Below are 15,006 nucleotides of genomic sequence, written 5' to 3'. Positions count from 1 at the left end.
AATTCCATTTTCTTGCACACTACCACAAGCTCTGCCATTCCAGCTGTGCCAAGGCAATCACCCTCCTGGATACCCAGATGTGGGACACACACACTCGTGTTTCACAGCACACCAGCTTCCCTCAGGGATGCACAGGACCAACACTCCCTTTTTCCAGGTTGTATTTTGCTTTTCCAAATCCCTGCTCTGCCTCTATCCCCATTACAAGGCTCCCACACACCAGCTGGACACTCCAGAGCTGGATTCCACTCTGGGACATAACAGATTAACCAAGCAATTTATGGGGTTTTTCTTTCCTCAATCCTAAAAGAAAAACATCACCCAGAAATTTATCGGTTTGGGCTTATTGAGTCAAAATTTGAGTTCAAGAAGCTGTTCTGCAATAACAAGGATGATTCACCAATAATTAAACCAATCCAGAAGCAAATGTCTGGTTCTGTAATTTTTTACCCCAGGAACCAGTTCCCAGTAACAGATGGAACACTGGCCTGGCTGGACACTGAGCCACTGCAGAAACCTCTCCAAGCAGCAGAGCTGAACTCCTGCTGTATTTTCTGAGGGTGAGGAACAAATCACTGAGCCCTGGACAGCACAGCCTCAGCATCTCTTGGTGCTCTTCCCCTTCCTCACCTCAGAGAGTTAATTAGCAATAAGGAGAGGATTTGAAGTGGTAAAGGAACACTGTACTTAAAGAATCTGACCTTTTCTCTAACACAGGTTAGATTTTTTTTTTCCAGTGCTTGAGCACCAAGACTAATAGAAACATCCTCTGAAAAGATGCTCCTTCTTGATTTTAAATGTCAGAGATGCTGCTGCACTTTATCTACAGCCATTCCCATGATTAATTACCTTCTCTGCTGAAACTTTTCCTCACTTTGAATTATCTGGTTTCTACATCCTGATTCCCTCCCTCCCCAATACTTCAAATCACTTCTGCTCTGAGAAACATTCAGATCAAATGGAACACAGACCACTCCTGAGGGCTGAAAGCCAACAGGTGGACAGTGAAAAACTTCAGTTTTCCCTCCATAATGACATGGCATTTAGTTTCTCTTAAGCAGGTGGATGGAATCCAGAGAACAGGGCTGTAAAATTAAAAATGGGTTAGTGTGTCAAACAAAGGAGGAAGAAGTTTAGTGGGAAAAGTTTAGTCCAGCAGAATCACAGCCCTATAATGAGTGAAAATGTGAGTAGCTGAAGAGAGAAGGTTGTCATCAGGAGGTTAGAGAGGCAGCTCATGCTCACAGACATGCATCCTCCCTACAGCACTGAAAAGCAAAGACCATTACAGGGGTGGGTCATGCCTGGGGATCTCCCATTTACACCGAGCTCACTCTGCAGAAATCTGCCCCTTTCACCCTTCTCAGAGGCATTTTCCAGCTTTAATGTTCCACAAAATGTGGGTTCCCTAAGAATCCCCTCTGTGGTGCTTGGCTTAGGGAGAGCAAACAGCTCCACACATGCCAGAGTTGTGTCATCATTTTACACAGATCTGCTAAAATCCTCTCTGTGCAGGACGAGGGATGCAGGACCTTGTGCTGCCACAATCCTGAGCCAGGTTTAAACCTCACCCATAGGACACTCTTCAGGGGAAAAGTAACCCAAAGAGGTGCATTACCTATGGGAGAAGCCAACAGATGTGTCCTCCTTTCCCAGCCACCGGGTTTAACTCTCAGAAAGGAGCATCCTCTGCTGAGGTGTGAGGTGTGACTGAGGCTGGCACTGCCCTGGCAGGGCACACACCCCTGCCAATGCAGTGGGAAGCTCACACATCCCTTCTTTGGACTCCAGATGTGACTCAGAATGAATCTGAGGGACTGGCCATGAAATAAGGACTTCCCTGCAGGCTCCCCCAGGGCTGAATCACTGCCTGCTGCTCCCACACGTGGTGTGAGGGGAGCTGAGGACAGTGCTCTGAGCATCACATTGTCCAATGGCTTTGCACCCACTCCTGCCAAGCCATTAACAGCAAGAACCTCCTGCTGCAGGGAAGCAGGAGGTGGTTCCTGGAACCCCTGCACTGTTCAGTTTGTGCTCAGAGCTTCCTTGGCCTAATAACCACTCTGATGTGGCTGCATTTCACAAGGTGTTTTTATTACCTGGTTTTCAGAGGGTGCCACAAGCACCAGGAGTGGATGAAGCTGTGGGCAAACTTCGTGTGGGGAGAGAAGAGAATACCAAAAAATCAGCACAAACTTCTGGCTGGTCCCAGGGCACTCAGTGTGTGCTGGAGCCCAGAAATAACAGCAGTGCAGCTCAGAGATCTTTCACCACATCTCTCCTCTTCACACTTTGGAAAGCAGCTCAATCTGGTTACCAGACACTGCAGCACTTTAGACTGAGCTTAAATCCTTGCCCAGCTGGCACCAAGGGAAGATGCTGCATCCTTGCTGTGCTCAGAGAGCACAAACTGCTACTGATGGCAATTTCTGCAAGAGGAACAAGGAGGGAGCTGATTTCTGCAATCTCTGCCCATCGTGTAAATGGGAATAGATTTGACCTACAGAGTCACAAGTGGAAAGAGACATCAAGGAAAGTCTCCAGGAGTGGTAAATACACTGAGAAACAACAGGTGGGGAGGCTGCAGAATGCACACAAGAGAAGCAAACACCAACAGTCAAAAATAAGGAACAAAAACCATGCAAAAACGAGACAACCAAGGCTTCAACCCTCCTGGATCTCTGCCAGGGAGGGAAGAGACACAGAGAAGAGGGGTTTCCTCTGTGCATGCAGTCATGTGGGAAGGTTACTGGTGTTAGTGTGGGTTTCCTGGCCAACCCCAGCCTAAATCCTTTCCTGGTGCTGGTTCAGGACCACAAGGTGATTTCAGAATTCACAGGTTGAGAAGAGCCAATTGCTTGCTGGTTTTCACAACTCCTTGCTGAGCTGGGGCAGCAGGAGAATTTCCCTCCCTCCCTCCCTTCAGATGATGCAGAGCATTAAAGTGAAGCTGTAAAAATCACAAGGCTGCAGAAATTGTTTCACTGCCTCACGTTTACTTGGAGACTGATTCCATCTCCATCAAGGGTCACCCATTTGCTTCTTGGCTTCATGGAGATCAGCACCCACTGTGACCTGAGCTCAGGCTCCCAAATGCTCTGTGGGTGGAACAAGGAGCTGTGGCAAGGAAGGAGCAACAGCACCTCTGATGGAAGTGGGGTGAGCTGGAGCTGCATGAACTCTGTGGGTGCTGTTTTATAGTACATATACAATATATATGGCATTATATAACAATATATATATAGTATTTTATAGTTTAGCTCCCACTCTTAAGTTTTACTCACAATAGAAAAAATAATTTCCTGTATCACAATGTGACACATATTCCCAATAAGGAGATTTCACAAATAGAGAATTTAATGTTCTTTTGGATGGCTACTCAACATGCACAGTGTGAGTGTGTGTATGTACATACATATCCATATAAATGTGTATTGGAGAGGGTCAAAATGCTGCTAAAAGCACCAGGAGAGATGGTGTTGCCAGGGCCTGAGCCACAATTTCCCCTAAATACCAGTCTGTGGTTGGCACCCTGAGAGGCAAAAGGATTTTGGCCATGGGTGTTCAAGCCAGAGGGTGTTTTAGGACAGCTCCCTGCTGGGCTCTGAGAGTGAAGAAGCAAATGGCTGAGCCACGTGATTTTTGCCTTGTTTTTTTTTGGTTTTCCCTTCAGGATCTTTTCCAAGCTCAATGCAGGAGCCTGAAGTTGAGTGAATGCAGAAGTTGAGTCCTTCACATGCAGCAGGTGCTGAGCAACTTCTCCACAAGGGCTCGTGGGAGGATTTGGGGAGTGGTGCAATTTGGAGCTCCCTGGTCAGCGACCAGAGGGCAATCCTCACCCCAAATCTAGGCAACCAATCAGAACAAAGTGTTTTACCTTCTGTTCACCAGCGAGGACGACATCAGCAGCACCATGCAAGCCACATGACAAAGTCACATGATACGCACGCACATGATTTGGTTGAAAGGAAAGTGGAGGAGGTCACATGGAAAATACAAAAAAATTAAAAAACTGATGTAAACAATGGGCAAGGGAAAAAAATCAACAACAGAATTACAGACTAAATAAAATAGGAGCAAAATTAAATTAGCCAGTATATATCAGAAACACTGGGGAGACAGTAAAACCGCCTGGAAAATAAGAGTATTAAACCACAGAAAGCACTGAGTTATGACCTGGGTTAGGCACAGCTGTGTCACTGCTTAGTGGTAGCAGTCAGGAAACAAAAGGGACAAAAATTATTGCAGAGCGTGTGCCAGAACTGCTGAAGGAATCCACAAGACTGTTGGAAAGAAAAAGGGAATATTGTTACTCAGAAGCAGCAAAGGTGAAAGGGCCAAAATCAGCCCCCAGGGAGGACAAACCTTGGCATCCCACACTGCAGGACAAACATCTTCCTAAATAACAACAGGAGAGAAAAACCTGCTGTGTGTGTGAACATTTCCAAGGACAGAGCTTTCCATCAAGGAGCTGCAGCTGGAATTTGGCCAGTGGGAGTGCCCAGGGGGTGCCCCAGCTCTGCCCACAGCCTGGGCACCTGCACTGGGTGCCACTGGGAGCTCTGGGTGTGCAAGGGGCACTTCTGGCAATGAGGGAGGGATAAAGGGCTCTGCTCTGGAATTAATTACAAAGATGGCCCAAGGAACACAGCAGAACATGAGGGAGTGTGCAGGGTGTGACAGGGGAATGGAACAGGAGTCAGAGTGGAGCACACACCAAGTCCTTGCTCCACTTCCCTTCCTGAATTACCCTCTGCTTTATAACTTGCATTTTTCATGCTCATCCCTCTGTCTCATCTTAATGAGGCGACTTCACAGAGCTCTGGTACTTCCCTGTTAATTTGATATATGGAGAATTAAACCCTTAATCTTTTGGGTGCTTGTCTCTGACAAGATTAAAGACACACCATTACTGGGGGAAAAAACTGATGGTACAAAATCCATTTGTTACAACTCAGCTCTCAATCCATTCTCTCTAGTTATAAATACAGACTCACACAACTCCAGGCAGGTGCCCCACGAAGGAGGGAAGTTTAAGACTTGCTGTGAGATTGCCTGGGAAGTGTCTTCTGGTCTTAAAAAAAACGTATTTCCAAATCTGCAGGAAGCTTTATATACCCCAGGATACTTCAAAACAGGCAGGAGTGGTTGCCTTTCAGATTGTTCCTCATGAGACAAAGCCTTAGCAGGAAATGAAGGGCAGCATAAATATCATTAAATGGTTTGGGTTGGAAGGGACCTTGAAGATCATCCAATTCCAACTCCCTTCCACTAGACCAGGTTGCTCCAAGCTCCCTCCAGCCTGGCCTTGATCCATAATGGAAAAGCTTTTAGGACACTGAAGACATTTGGAAATATTATCTTTGGTTTAAAACTGTGCCATCATCCCACCCCCGTGGGTGCAGTCAGGACAGTTCCTGCAAGAGAACGAGGTCCTGGGACACACAGAGCTCTGTGCAGGGGCTTTAATTCTGGCAATCTGAAAACACAAGGCCTTCCAGTCTCTCTCAGAGCCACTGGACCAAAGAACCTGCTAAAAATGTCATTTATAGCTCCTGTTACTACCAGGGCTTGTTAAGAGGCACAGACCAGTGACCAGCTTAGATGTGGATCTTATTTTTTAAAAAGCCTGAAGAGATGTAGTTGTGTCTGTTCTGTGAAAATGCTTCTCCCTGAGCCCCCAACTAACTACACCTTAGAGCTGGCCCTGAACATGAAATTCCTGTGGACAAAGGGACCTTGGCATTGTTTGCCTTGGGGCACTGCAATGGCACCTCCTGGATTCCAGCTGGGCACAGGCAGTGGCTGAGAAAATAAACATCTGAACTTGCTGCTACATCTGGGAGGGGTGGAAGGGAAAGGAAAAGAGAAGTGTGAGAGACAAATGAATTAATAGACACCTGGTATCAAACTCACTTTTTAGGCAAACGGGCTTCCCACACATGGGTTTGTCTTATTACAACAAATACTTGGGGGACAGGCCTATTTTGTGGGGAAATAAATTCCAAAGCAAGAGTCACCAGCTCCTTGGGATGCCTTTCCCATTCTGAATTGACTGGATGCACTGTGAAAGATAACACAGACTTTACAGGGAAATCCCACAGCTTTCCACCTGAATGTCTCTTGCTCAGTGTCCTCCACCTCCCTCACCCTGCAAATCAAACCTCTTGGCCAGTATTTAGTAAACATGACAGGAGTTCCCAGAGATTCTGCAAAGCCAGGAGACTGGATAGGAGAAACATTCATGTTAGTAGCCCATCTGAAAAATAATCCACTTTTTCAGTGAGCTCAGACATTGCAAGGCAGACAAGATTCCTCAGTGGAGAGAGCTGCAAGAAAACCTTCATTACTGCCACTGGTACAGAACTATTTACTGGAGCAACCTCAGAGGATTAATTCCAGGGAGATTCACGTTCTTCAACCTCTTAACATGACTATAGACATCTTTCATATGCTACTGATCACATAAAGTCAAAAACTCCCTAAAGCCAGTGAGGAAACTCTCTTCAGCTTCATTAGGTTTCAGTTCCTGTCTTCATGATGCCACCCAGCAACTCTCATTTTCTAATTGCTCTTGGTTTCATTCACTGAGCCACCGAGGTCAGGGCAGGGTAAAACACAAGATCATTCAGCAGCAGCAGCAGTGATTAAATGATGCAGAGTTAGAAGAGCATCTGCCCTGTGCCAGTGCTCTTTTTCTGCTGCTGAGTATCACATATTGCTGTGCTGCAGAACAGCCCAGCATACAAATGTGGCTGCTATTTGCATAAATTGAGAATGTGCACAAACGACAGTGAGAGGTCAGATCTGCTTCTGGTCAGTGGAAACAGCTGAGCTTCAAATGTGGGTGAAAATGGAAACTTTTATCCTTAAAAACCCCCATCCCTCCTCCCCCACACACAGCCCCCTGCTCCCAAACCAGGAACAAGTGTGGAAAATGTTTATCATGGATTAGCTCTCAGCATCTTTTCTGGGCAAAGATTCTTCTCAAGGAACCAAATGTTCTGCAGAGCATTAACCCAACACTTCCCTCCAAGGGAAGCCCACACAGAGTCTCTGCCTCCTAAGGAATAAAGGATTATTAGCAGACTCTGCCCTTTGCCCTCTCCTCCCCATCCTCCAGGTCTGAGGAGAATTAAAAGGTCTCTTCAGCAATTCAGAACCACTGACACTCCAGTGTATCAGGAACTGGGGTTTGGCACTGTGAATAAACACACTGCAGGAAGGAACTCGTTGGTTGTGGTCACTGGGAGATAAAGGACATGGGTAGGACCACAGAACATGCCAGTTATAAATGCAATAATAATTACAGGGGGTTTAATTCCTTTTGCTGGCCATGCTATCCATCCCAACCCCCCAAATTATCACATATTTCATGCTTTTAGTATTTGCCAGTCAGAAGCAATGACCCATTTCTAACCCACTGCAGGTCTCCAGCTCAGAGACCACACTCCCAGGAACACAGACATGGATTGTTGCAAACCAGAAGAGCAGCATTTGGCTTTGCACAAGTGATTAGTTGCTCCAAACACACAGAAGCACCATGGAAACCTGAGGTTTTCCTTCAGTGGTTTTCTGTTTCTTGCATGACTTTGTTGCAAATATTTGCTTGGCTTTTGTCCTGACATGTGACTGATTGTAAATGTCCTACAAGCAGGGATTAAAGTCACAGAGGTGACAGCCCCACTCAGTCTCAGGCAGGTGTGGCCCCAAACTCTGAACAGTCCAAACCAGACATTTCCAAATGGTTATTTTGGGTACAAATCAACTCATGCAACTTTTTTAGCTGTTTTTCCTTGGACTGCTCAGATCCTTCTTCCCTGATCCAGCTTCACCAGGAATGACTACCCAGCCAACAAGGGACTGGGCAAGAACTGAGGGAGTCTGAATCCAGTCCCATCTCAGATATGGATTTCTTGGGAACTTTAGAGCTCTTTTAAGGCAAGCAGGACACTGGTGGGAAGCTGGGGCAAAGCTCCCTCTCTCCTGGAAGATATTCTACCTCCTCATTTGCATCTTCTTTCAGCATCCAAAGCTCAGCTTTAACATCAACTGTATCTCCCTGTACTCAAAGAAAACAGAGCAAGGCAGGGAAGCAAGAAGATTATTTAATCCACATCCCTTTTGCAAAGGCAGCTTTAACACTAAAATCACTACTGGGAAACATGGAAGGAAAATATTCCCTTTGGAAGTGATAATTTATATTTCTTCTTCCCCCACCTCTCTCCCTCTCTGTGTTCCTTCTAAATCTTTTATTTCCATTTTTTTAGCACATGCCTTGGAGGAATGGTGGGAAGGAGATGCAGAGTGGCACCATGCTGGGATCTCAACATGCTCACACAACCCATGAATGCCACACTGTTGGCCAACAGACACCAAAGTAATGCAATCTAGCACTTGAATGCCCTCCAGAAAGGGCTGCAGCACAACAAACAGCACTCCAGAGCAAGGGGAGCAGTTCCCAGCTACTCACTCGGTGGCTCTGGGCTTTGGGATGCAGCAGGAGGCTGAGTTGCTATGGAAACGGGAAGGATGGGCAGGACACGCCAAGGTGAAGCACACCATGGAAACGAGGGGAAGAGGCAGGGGCAGGGGGGACAGAAAGGACACACAGGAGGGTGAATGAGAGTGAGAACCATCTGAATGATTAGGGCAGAGGGTGCTACCTAAAGAGGCTGCAGAAACGGTGCCCTGCTGCTGTTTGCCAACCCCTCTCCCCAGGGAAAGGACTCCACTGTTCCTTCCCACCTCCATGCACTATGTCCAGAACATGCAGAAAGGAGGAAAAGGGACTAACAGCCCTAAAAGTGTGAGCACTTTGGGAAATCAATGAGTTCTGAGAGCAGCTGACAGCCTGCAGAGCACTGCACTCCCCAGGCTGTACAGGCACTGATACAGGGACTTCCAGGACAGAGAGACAAAAAAGCCTTTAATTCCAAAAGTCCTGGAAAGAACAAAGCAGGAGACACAGGAGCTGGGAGGGATTTCTCTACTATCCTCCATAAAATCTTTAAAACCAAAAGAATTATCAGTGTAATGTCTCCAAGAACCACAGTGACAGAAAGGGGTAAATCAGATGCCAGGAGAGGCTGGAAAGCAGCCCCATGGGGAGAGATCTGGGGGAAAAAAATACAGCAAAGCAAGAAAAAACCACCCAGGGAGGTTAGACAGACTGCACCACACCCAGTGAGAAGACCATGCAGAGCAACGTGGCCCCAAGTGGACCTTTCTGCCATACTCACTCTCTGCTAAACGGGAGGTGGGAGCAGCAGGACTTGCTAAAGGAAGAGAAAGGCAGGTGAGGAGGAGGTGATTCCTGTTCAGCACTGCCAGCAGGGAGAAGGGTACAAGATTTGGGATTGGGGGGTTATTTTAGTGTTGGTTTGTTGGGTTGGGGTTTTGTACACCAAGATATTTTGGTAGCAAACCCACCCACAGGAGAACCCAGAGCTCCCAGTGCTCCCAGGTGTGAACGTGCTTGGAAGAGCAGAATGGGCTTTGAAAATGAAAGATGTGCTTTAGTCCACAAAGAAGGAGAAGAACTGGAACTGACCCCACAAGGCAGCAGAGCTGGGGACTATGGATTGACTGACAGCCCATTGTCACATTAGAAACCAGCAAAAGACTCCACACCCCATGTGATTTAATGCTGTTCAGAGCCACGTACCTGTCCCCAGGTGATGGACACGAGGCTTGGCAGACAGATCTGATGGAGTGGCTGAAACAAAGCTTTTAATGTTCTTTTTCCTCTCTTCTTAATTGGATTTTTTCCCTTCTCCTGCAGTACTGATGTGCACACCCCAGCCCTGATCTCCCTTGGGCATCATTGCTGTGTCCAACTCAGAAGGGCCCCCCAAACCCTGAGAGCTGTAACACTAACCATGATTACCTTCAGAGAAGGGATATAATTACTTCTGCTGGAATTAACAGGCTCCAAACAATTTCAGGCCCCAGACTGCACATATGTTCTGGAAATGTCTCCCAGGTGACTCCCTAACTGCTGCAATTTGCAATTGTCTGTCCATCTGTCCCTTCATTCATCCAGCCTGACCAGCAATCCATCCCTCCTCTCAGTGCTCCACTATTGTACAATACAGTTTTTATGGAAAAATAGCACAGGCATGGTTTGAACACTGAAATTTGGGTAAAAAAATATACAAAAATTTAAAAAAAATCTTTTCTGTTTTTTCACTTCAGCTTCAGAAATCTCCAAGGATGTGACAGCAGATTCCCCAAGCTTGTCCATGCAATCTTTGGGAATAACAGCAGTTCACCACAAGGACACATTAATAAGGAGAATAATTCTCCCTGAGATAAAGAGGGTTCTTTCAGCTCTATTGATTAGCTCTGGTTGGAACAGCAAACAGCGATGGAGCCCCCAACGTTTCACTGACAATTAAACATATCCATCACATTTCTGACTCACTCTGCACTGGGAAGGGGGAAACATGCACTTTTTGTATTTAGTATGAGGTTTATTTATTGAAGTACACAATCTACACAAGTGCTGGAAGACTGTCCCAAAGACTGATGGTAAAAATTATTAGTGAAAAGAGGCAAAAAATGTGGGTTTTTTTTCTTGAAGTTTTTGCTTTCAAAATTGTAAAGATATCAAAAATTTAGAAATTTTTGGTTGGCTCTTCATTGGTCTAAACCAGACCTACAATTTAGCTAAAATTTCTTCTTCTTTGTTTTCCCTGAATTGTCTGTATTTCATTAAAATGTAACAATTTTTAACTGATTCATAAATATGAAGCCTTCCACTACTTCACTCTGTAGTCAACACACCATCTACTGTTATGATTAGACAATCACTACATTAAATATTTCATTGCATGCTTTACACTAAAGACAAATGTGTTAAGCCCTAATTCTGTTCTAAAAAGAGCAGTATCACCCACAGCAGGTGACTATTCTAATGTCAGTCTTGTTAGGAATTGGACACTACCAGTTACTCCATTCCTAGAAACCCTGAGAGGAAAAAGGCACTAAATTAAAAGCTAATGCTCTGTATGTTAGAGGAACACTCTAGAAACATAAAAAGAGAGTGAAGGAAATGCAGAGAGCACTTACGTGGGTGAGGGATGCCTGGCAGTTTATCCATGGATGGAACACACACCAAAAAGAAATAAAAAACACAAAGATAGACACAAAAAAATGTAGAAGATGTGAGAAGAGGAAATAGAGAACGTGGAGCTGGAAAATCAAAATCCCACGTGCCCTGCCCCACACTGCTCTGCTCAGCAGCTCTGGGGAGGCAGAAGTTGGCAGACAAAAACCAAGACCATGCACAGCTCAGGGGCCTCCAAACATGCATGGGATGGGCTGGGAATTGCTGTGGACTCAGGAGAAGGCCCTGCAGTGGCTTCAGAAGAGCTACAGAACAGGTACAGAGGTCTGGGTGTGATGGTGGGAGGAAGAACAGGCTGAAGATCTGAATGCAGGGGAATAACGGAACAAAGAAGAACCACAGGAGAACCACCTCCCCCTGGCCTGCTTTGGTCACATCTCCCAACCCACTCTACTCCTTTTCCTTCTCTCTCTCCCTCCCATCTTGAATAACCCTCGTTTTTAATTCTTGAGGGATGGTGGTGTCCCACACTCTGTGCCTGTAGTGGAAGAAGACCCAGGTACAGCACAGAAGAGGCTGTGGAATCCCTCATGGATGGAGGGATGTGCAGAAAAGAGAAACCCCCTCCCTCCTCCCCTTCTTCCCCCAGCTCATGGCCATGATGTGGTGAACATCTTAACTTCTGATTTGCAAAGAACACCTGCCTGGAGACAGAGACATCACATTCTCTAGCACCAATGCCCTTCTCAGCTGCTTTGATATAAATCCTCCCTTGCACAGTCCCTTCTCTTTGGCAACACACCAAGTTCCTACTGGCAACTCAAGGCACCAACCAGCACAAATTAAACAGCTCCTCTGCCTCTTCCCTTCAAAGAAGACTTTTAATTAGCATGGAAATCCACTAAAATCCAAAACCCCCCAAGAACAAAGGGTGCAGCCAGGTCTGTGAGTGCAGAGGTGTGATCCATGCATGGCACAGATTCCCTGGAAAGACTCAAGGCAAGGGGACCAGGGCAACAGGGCCAGGGCTGGGCTCTACTTACGAACTGGCTGTGTCTTGAACTCGGAGGGCAGGCTGATCTCCCCCACACCTTTGCCATTGATTGCAGACAGTCTCACTGAGTAGGTGGTCTCAGGCTTCAGGCCAGTGATGGTGATGGTGCCCTCCAAGTTGGCTGGAGCACACACAGGGGAAGGGAAAGCAAAAAAAAAGCTCAGGGCTCATTGTGTTATGAAGGAAGAAATAAGCTTTTATTTTCCTGCACAGACACAAAGGGAAGAATAAATCCCATCCTATGCGATCACATCACTCCAGTGGAGACCTGACAGAAGGACTTCAGTGCCAGACAGGATTGGTAATGAAGATTCAGCTCTGGAATAGAACTTTACACAGTCACAGAACCACAGAATATTCTGAATTGGAAGGGACTCACATGGATCATCAACTCTCCAGTGAATGGCCCATACAGGGACTGAACCCACAACCTTGGCATTATTAGCACCAGGCTCTAACCAACTGAGCTCATGTCTAATCCTCCCAAATCAGAATTATTTTGGTTTATTTGACTTACAGATCCATTTTAAGCACTGAGCAGTGCTGTAGATTGCTCTAACAAGACAGGCTGTAATGGGAGGCAGCTTTGCTGCTGGAACAGGAGGGGTTCTTTTCCAGGGGGAACTGAGGGGCTGAGAGGTGAGGCTGGAAAAACCTTCTGTGGGAAGCAGAGACACTACCCAGGCAGCAAGTGAAAACTCATCTGCTTCCAAGCACAGGGTTCTAACTCAGAGAGGATGGTGTGGACAGGGAAGGGGTACAGAGGTGAACACAGCACTGGCCACACCCTGTGTGCTCTGTCACACCTGTACAGCCCTCAGCACACTCATTTCCAAGTGAAAACACAACCTGTCACTGCACAGCAAATGTTTAACAGCTTTTTTGGGGCCTTATTAATTACAGGAGGTGAAACTGCAAAGCTGTGGAACCCTCCACTCTGGATTTTCCCCAAAGGAAAGTCGGTCTGTTGAGGTTCAGGTGGGAGAGGTTCCACCTGGATGTGTTGCCCTACCTTCTTTTGCATCATACAACCTGGAATGCCACTCTCCCTCGCCCAGGGCCCTCCACTCTGCCTTGTACTTGAGGATGGGAACCCCTCCCGTGGCTTCAGGCTCATCAAACTCCACCTGGGCAGTGCTGGAATAGGGCTCCACTCTGTCGATGGAAGGAGAGGATGGAGTGTCTGTGGGAACAAGGGAGAACAAGCAGAGATGCAGGAGGGATCAGTGACAAGGAAAACAGCACACTGGGGGCATCAACCACACCCTCAGCATGGCTTCACAAAGGAGAGGAGGAGGATGGGCCCGAGGAGACTGTTTAGGCAGCTTTTACAATGTTAATTAGTGCAGAGACCTTTATCTTGTCTCCTCTCTATGAGGCTGGAGACTCCAGTCCCTTCTCTAATTGGGGACAACCAGAGCAGTGTAACAGAAGTATCCTGGATGCTCTTCTGTCCCTGCAGTCCCTTCCATGGGGTGCTGCCAACACAGAACTGGACCATTCCTAGAGCTGTCTCTGTGGCACCCAGAGCCCCTGCCAGGTGTGCTGCAGTCAGACACAGGGTCCCCCTGCCTGGGACAGCTCTGAGGTTTGCATCGTGCACTACCTGTACCATTAGGAGTATTTTGCTGGTTTTGAGAAGTCCCTGTGCACACAAATGGAATGTCTGTCAGAAATTTAAGATCACAGCTCTGCCCAAGGGTGCTGGAAGCACAGATGAGACCCTTCAGAAACAAGGAAAGAGAGATGCTGAGCATCAACAACCCAAGCCAAAATCTCTAACAGGCAGAAACAAGGAAACAGAGATGCTGAGCACCTACAACCCAACCCAAAATCTCTGTGAAAGCAGAGGTTGGCTCTCCTGCTAAACACAAACTAGAGAAGAAGGGCTGCTCTGTCCCCTCCCTCCAGTGCTGCACACCCACCCCCTGGCCCCTGCCTGGGCTGCTCACCTGCCTGCACCAGGATGAACTCGGAGGACTCCTGCCCGATGCGGTTCACAGCAGTGCAGTTGTAGTTCCCAAAGTCATTCTCCGAGTCTGGGGTCACCTGTGGGAGGAATGAAGGCTCATGCTCAGATCAGACAACCCTTTTCACTCTGCATTTATCTGGAGAGACCCTGCAATGAAGTCCAGGTGTCTGCAGGGGAGAACTGCAGTGGGCAAAAATCAAAGGCAACGAGGAGATTTTGTTTTCCATTACCTGATTTTCTCACCAGAAACATCACACAACTTCACTTCTACCCTTGCAAAAGACTAAACTCCTTCACCATGAGGAACATCAATTATTTTGAGCCTCCCTTCTGCCCTCCTGGCCTTTCCTCACCTCCAGGTAACTTGCTGAGGGAGTGTTGTAGATCTTGATGTTGCTGTAGTTGGAGCTGGGGAGCAGCTGCCCATCCCGGAACCAGGAGATGACAGCACTGGGGTAGGCAAACACCTCACAGGTGATGTTCACTTGGTTTCCTTCCCAGGTATACACAGCCACAGGGCCCTGCAGTTTGGGGGCATCTGCAAGACACACATTGGTGAAGGCAATTTGAGGCAGCCAAGCTCCTAAAGCAGCCCAGGCAGCCTCACTGTAAGGATCCCTTGGCTGGAGTCCACTTTGATGCGGGAAAGGGAATCTAATATTGGAAATGGGAACTGTCCTCTCATCTGGGGGGATGGGGAGTGTCTGTTGCTGAAGGACATAAGGAGGAGACCTGCTCAGTAATCCCAAAGCTGCTCCTGTGCAGTGTGGGAGGAGCAGACAGCATGATACAACCAGGAGATTATGCCAGGAAGTTTTTCCAGGAAGAACTCTGCTGCACCCAGCAAATGGGACTGCAGCAGATTCGTGGCCCCACAACCTTCCCAAGGTGCAAAGAGCATCCCAGCTG

General features: G+C 47.2%; 1 protein-coding gene across 10 annotated transcripts in view; it reads right to left on the bottom strand.

The window, feature by feature from the left end:
- The window catches only part of NCAM1 (neural cell adhesion molecule 1), a 103,486-nt gene that overhangs the window by 19,925 nt on the left and 68,555 nt on the right, over positions 1–15,006 (bottom strand). For 6 of the 10 annotated variants that reach the window (XM_071576413.1, XM_071576417.1, XM_071576415.1 and 3 more), the window contains 4 exons: positions 14,451–14,635; positions 14,078–14,174; positions 13,138–13,308; positions 12,115–12,246 (listed from right to left, as the gene is read on the bottom strand). In XM_071576413.1, the coding sequence (XP_071432514.1) occupies positions 12,115–12,246; positions 13,138–13,308; positions 14,078–14,174; positions 14,451–14,635 (585 nt within the window). Of the gene's footprint in view, positions 1–11,073; positions 11,089–12,114; positions 12,247–13,137; positions 13,309–14,077; positions 14,175–14,450; positions 14,636–15,006 lie in introns of all 10 variants that reach the window. The other 4 variants (XM_071576412.1, XM_071576416.1, XM_071576414.1 and 1 more) reach the window with 1 other exon arrangement.

This window comes from Pithys albifrons, chromosome 23 (assembly GCF_047495875.1).
Source record: "Pithys albifrons albifrons isolate INPA30051 chromosome 23, PitAlb_v1, whole genome shotgun sequence".
Lineage (NCBI taxonomy): Eukaryota > Metazoa > Chordata > Aves > Passeriformes > Thamnophilidae > Pithys > Pithys albifrons.
This window is presented reverse-complemented; position numbering and strand designations above follow the sequence as displayed.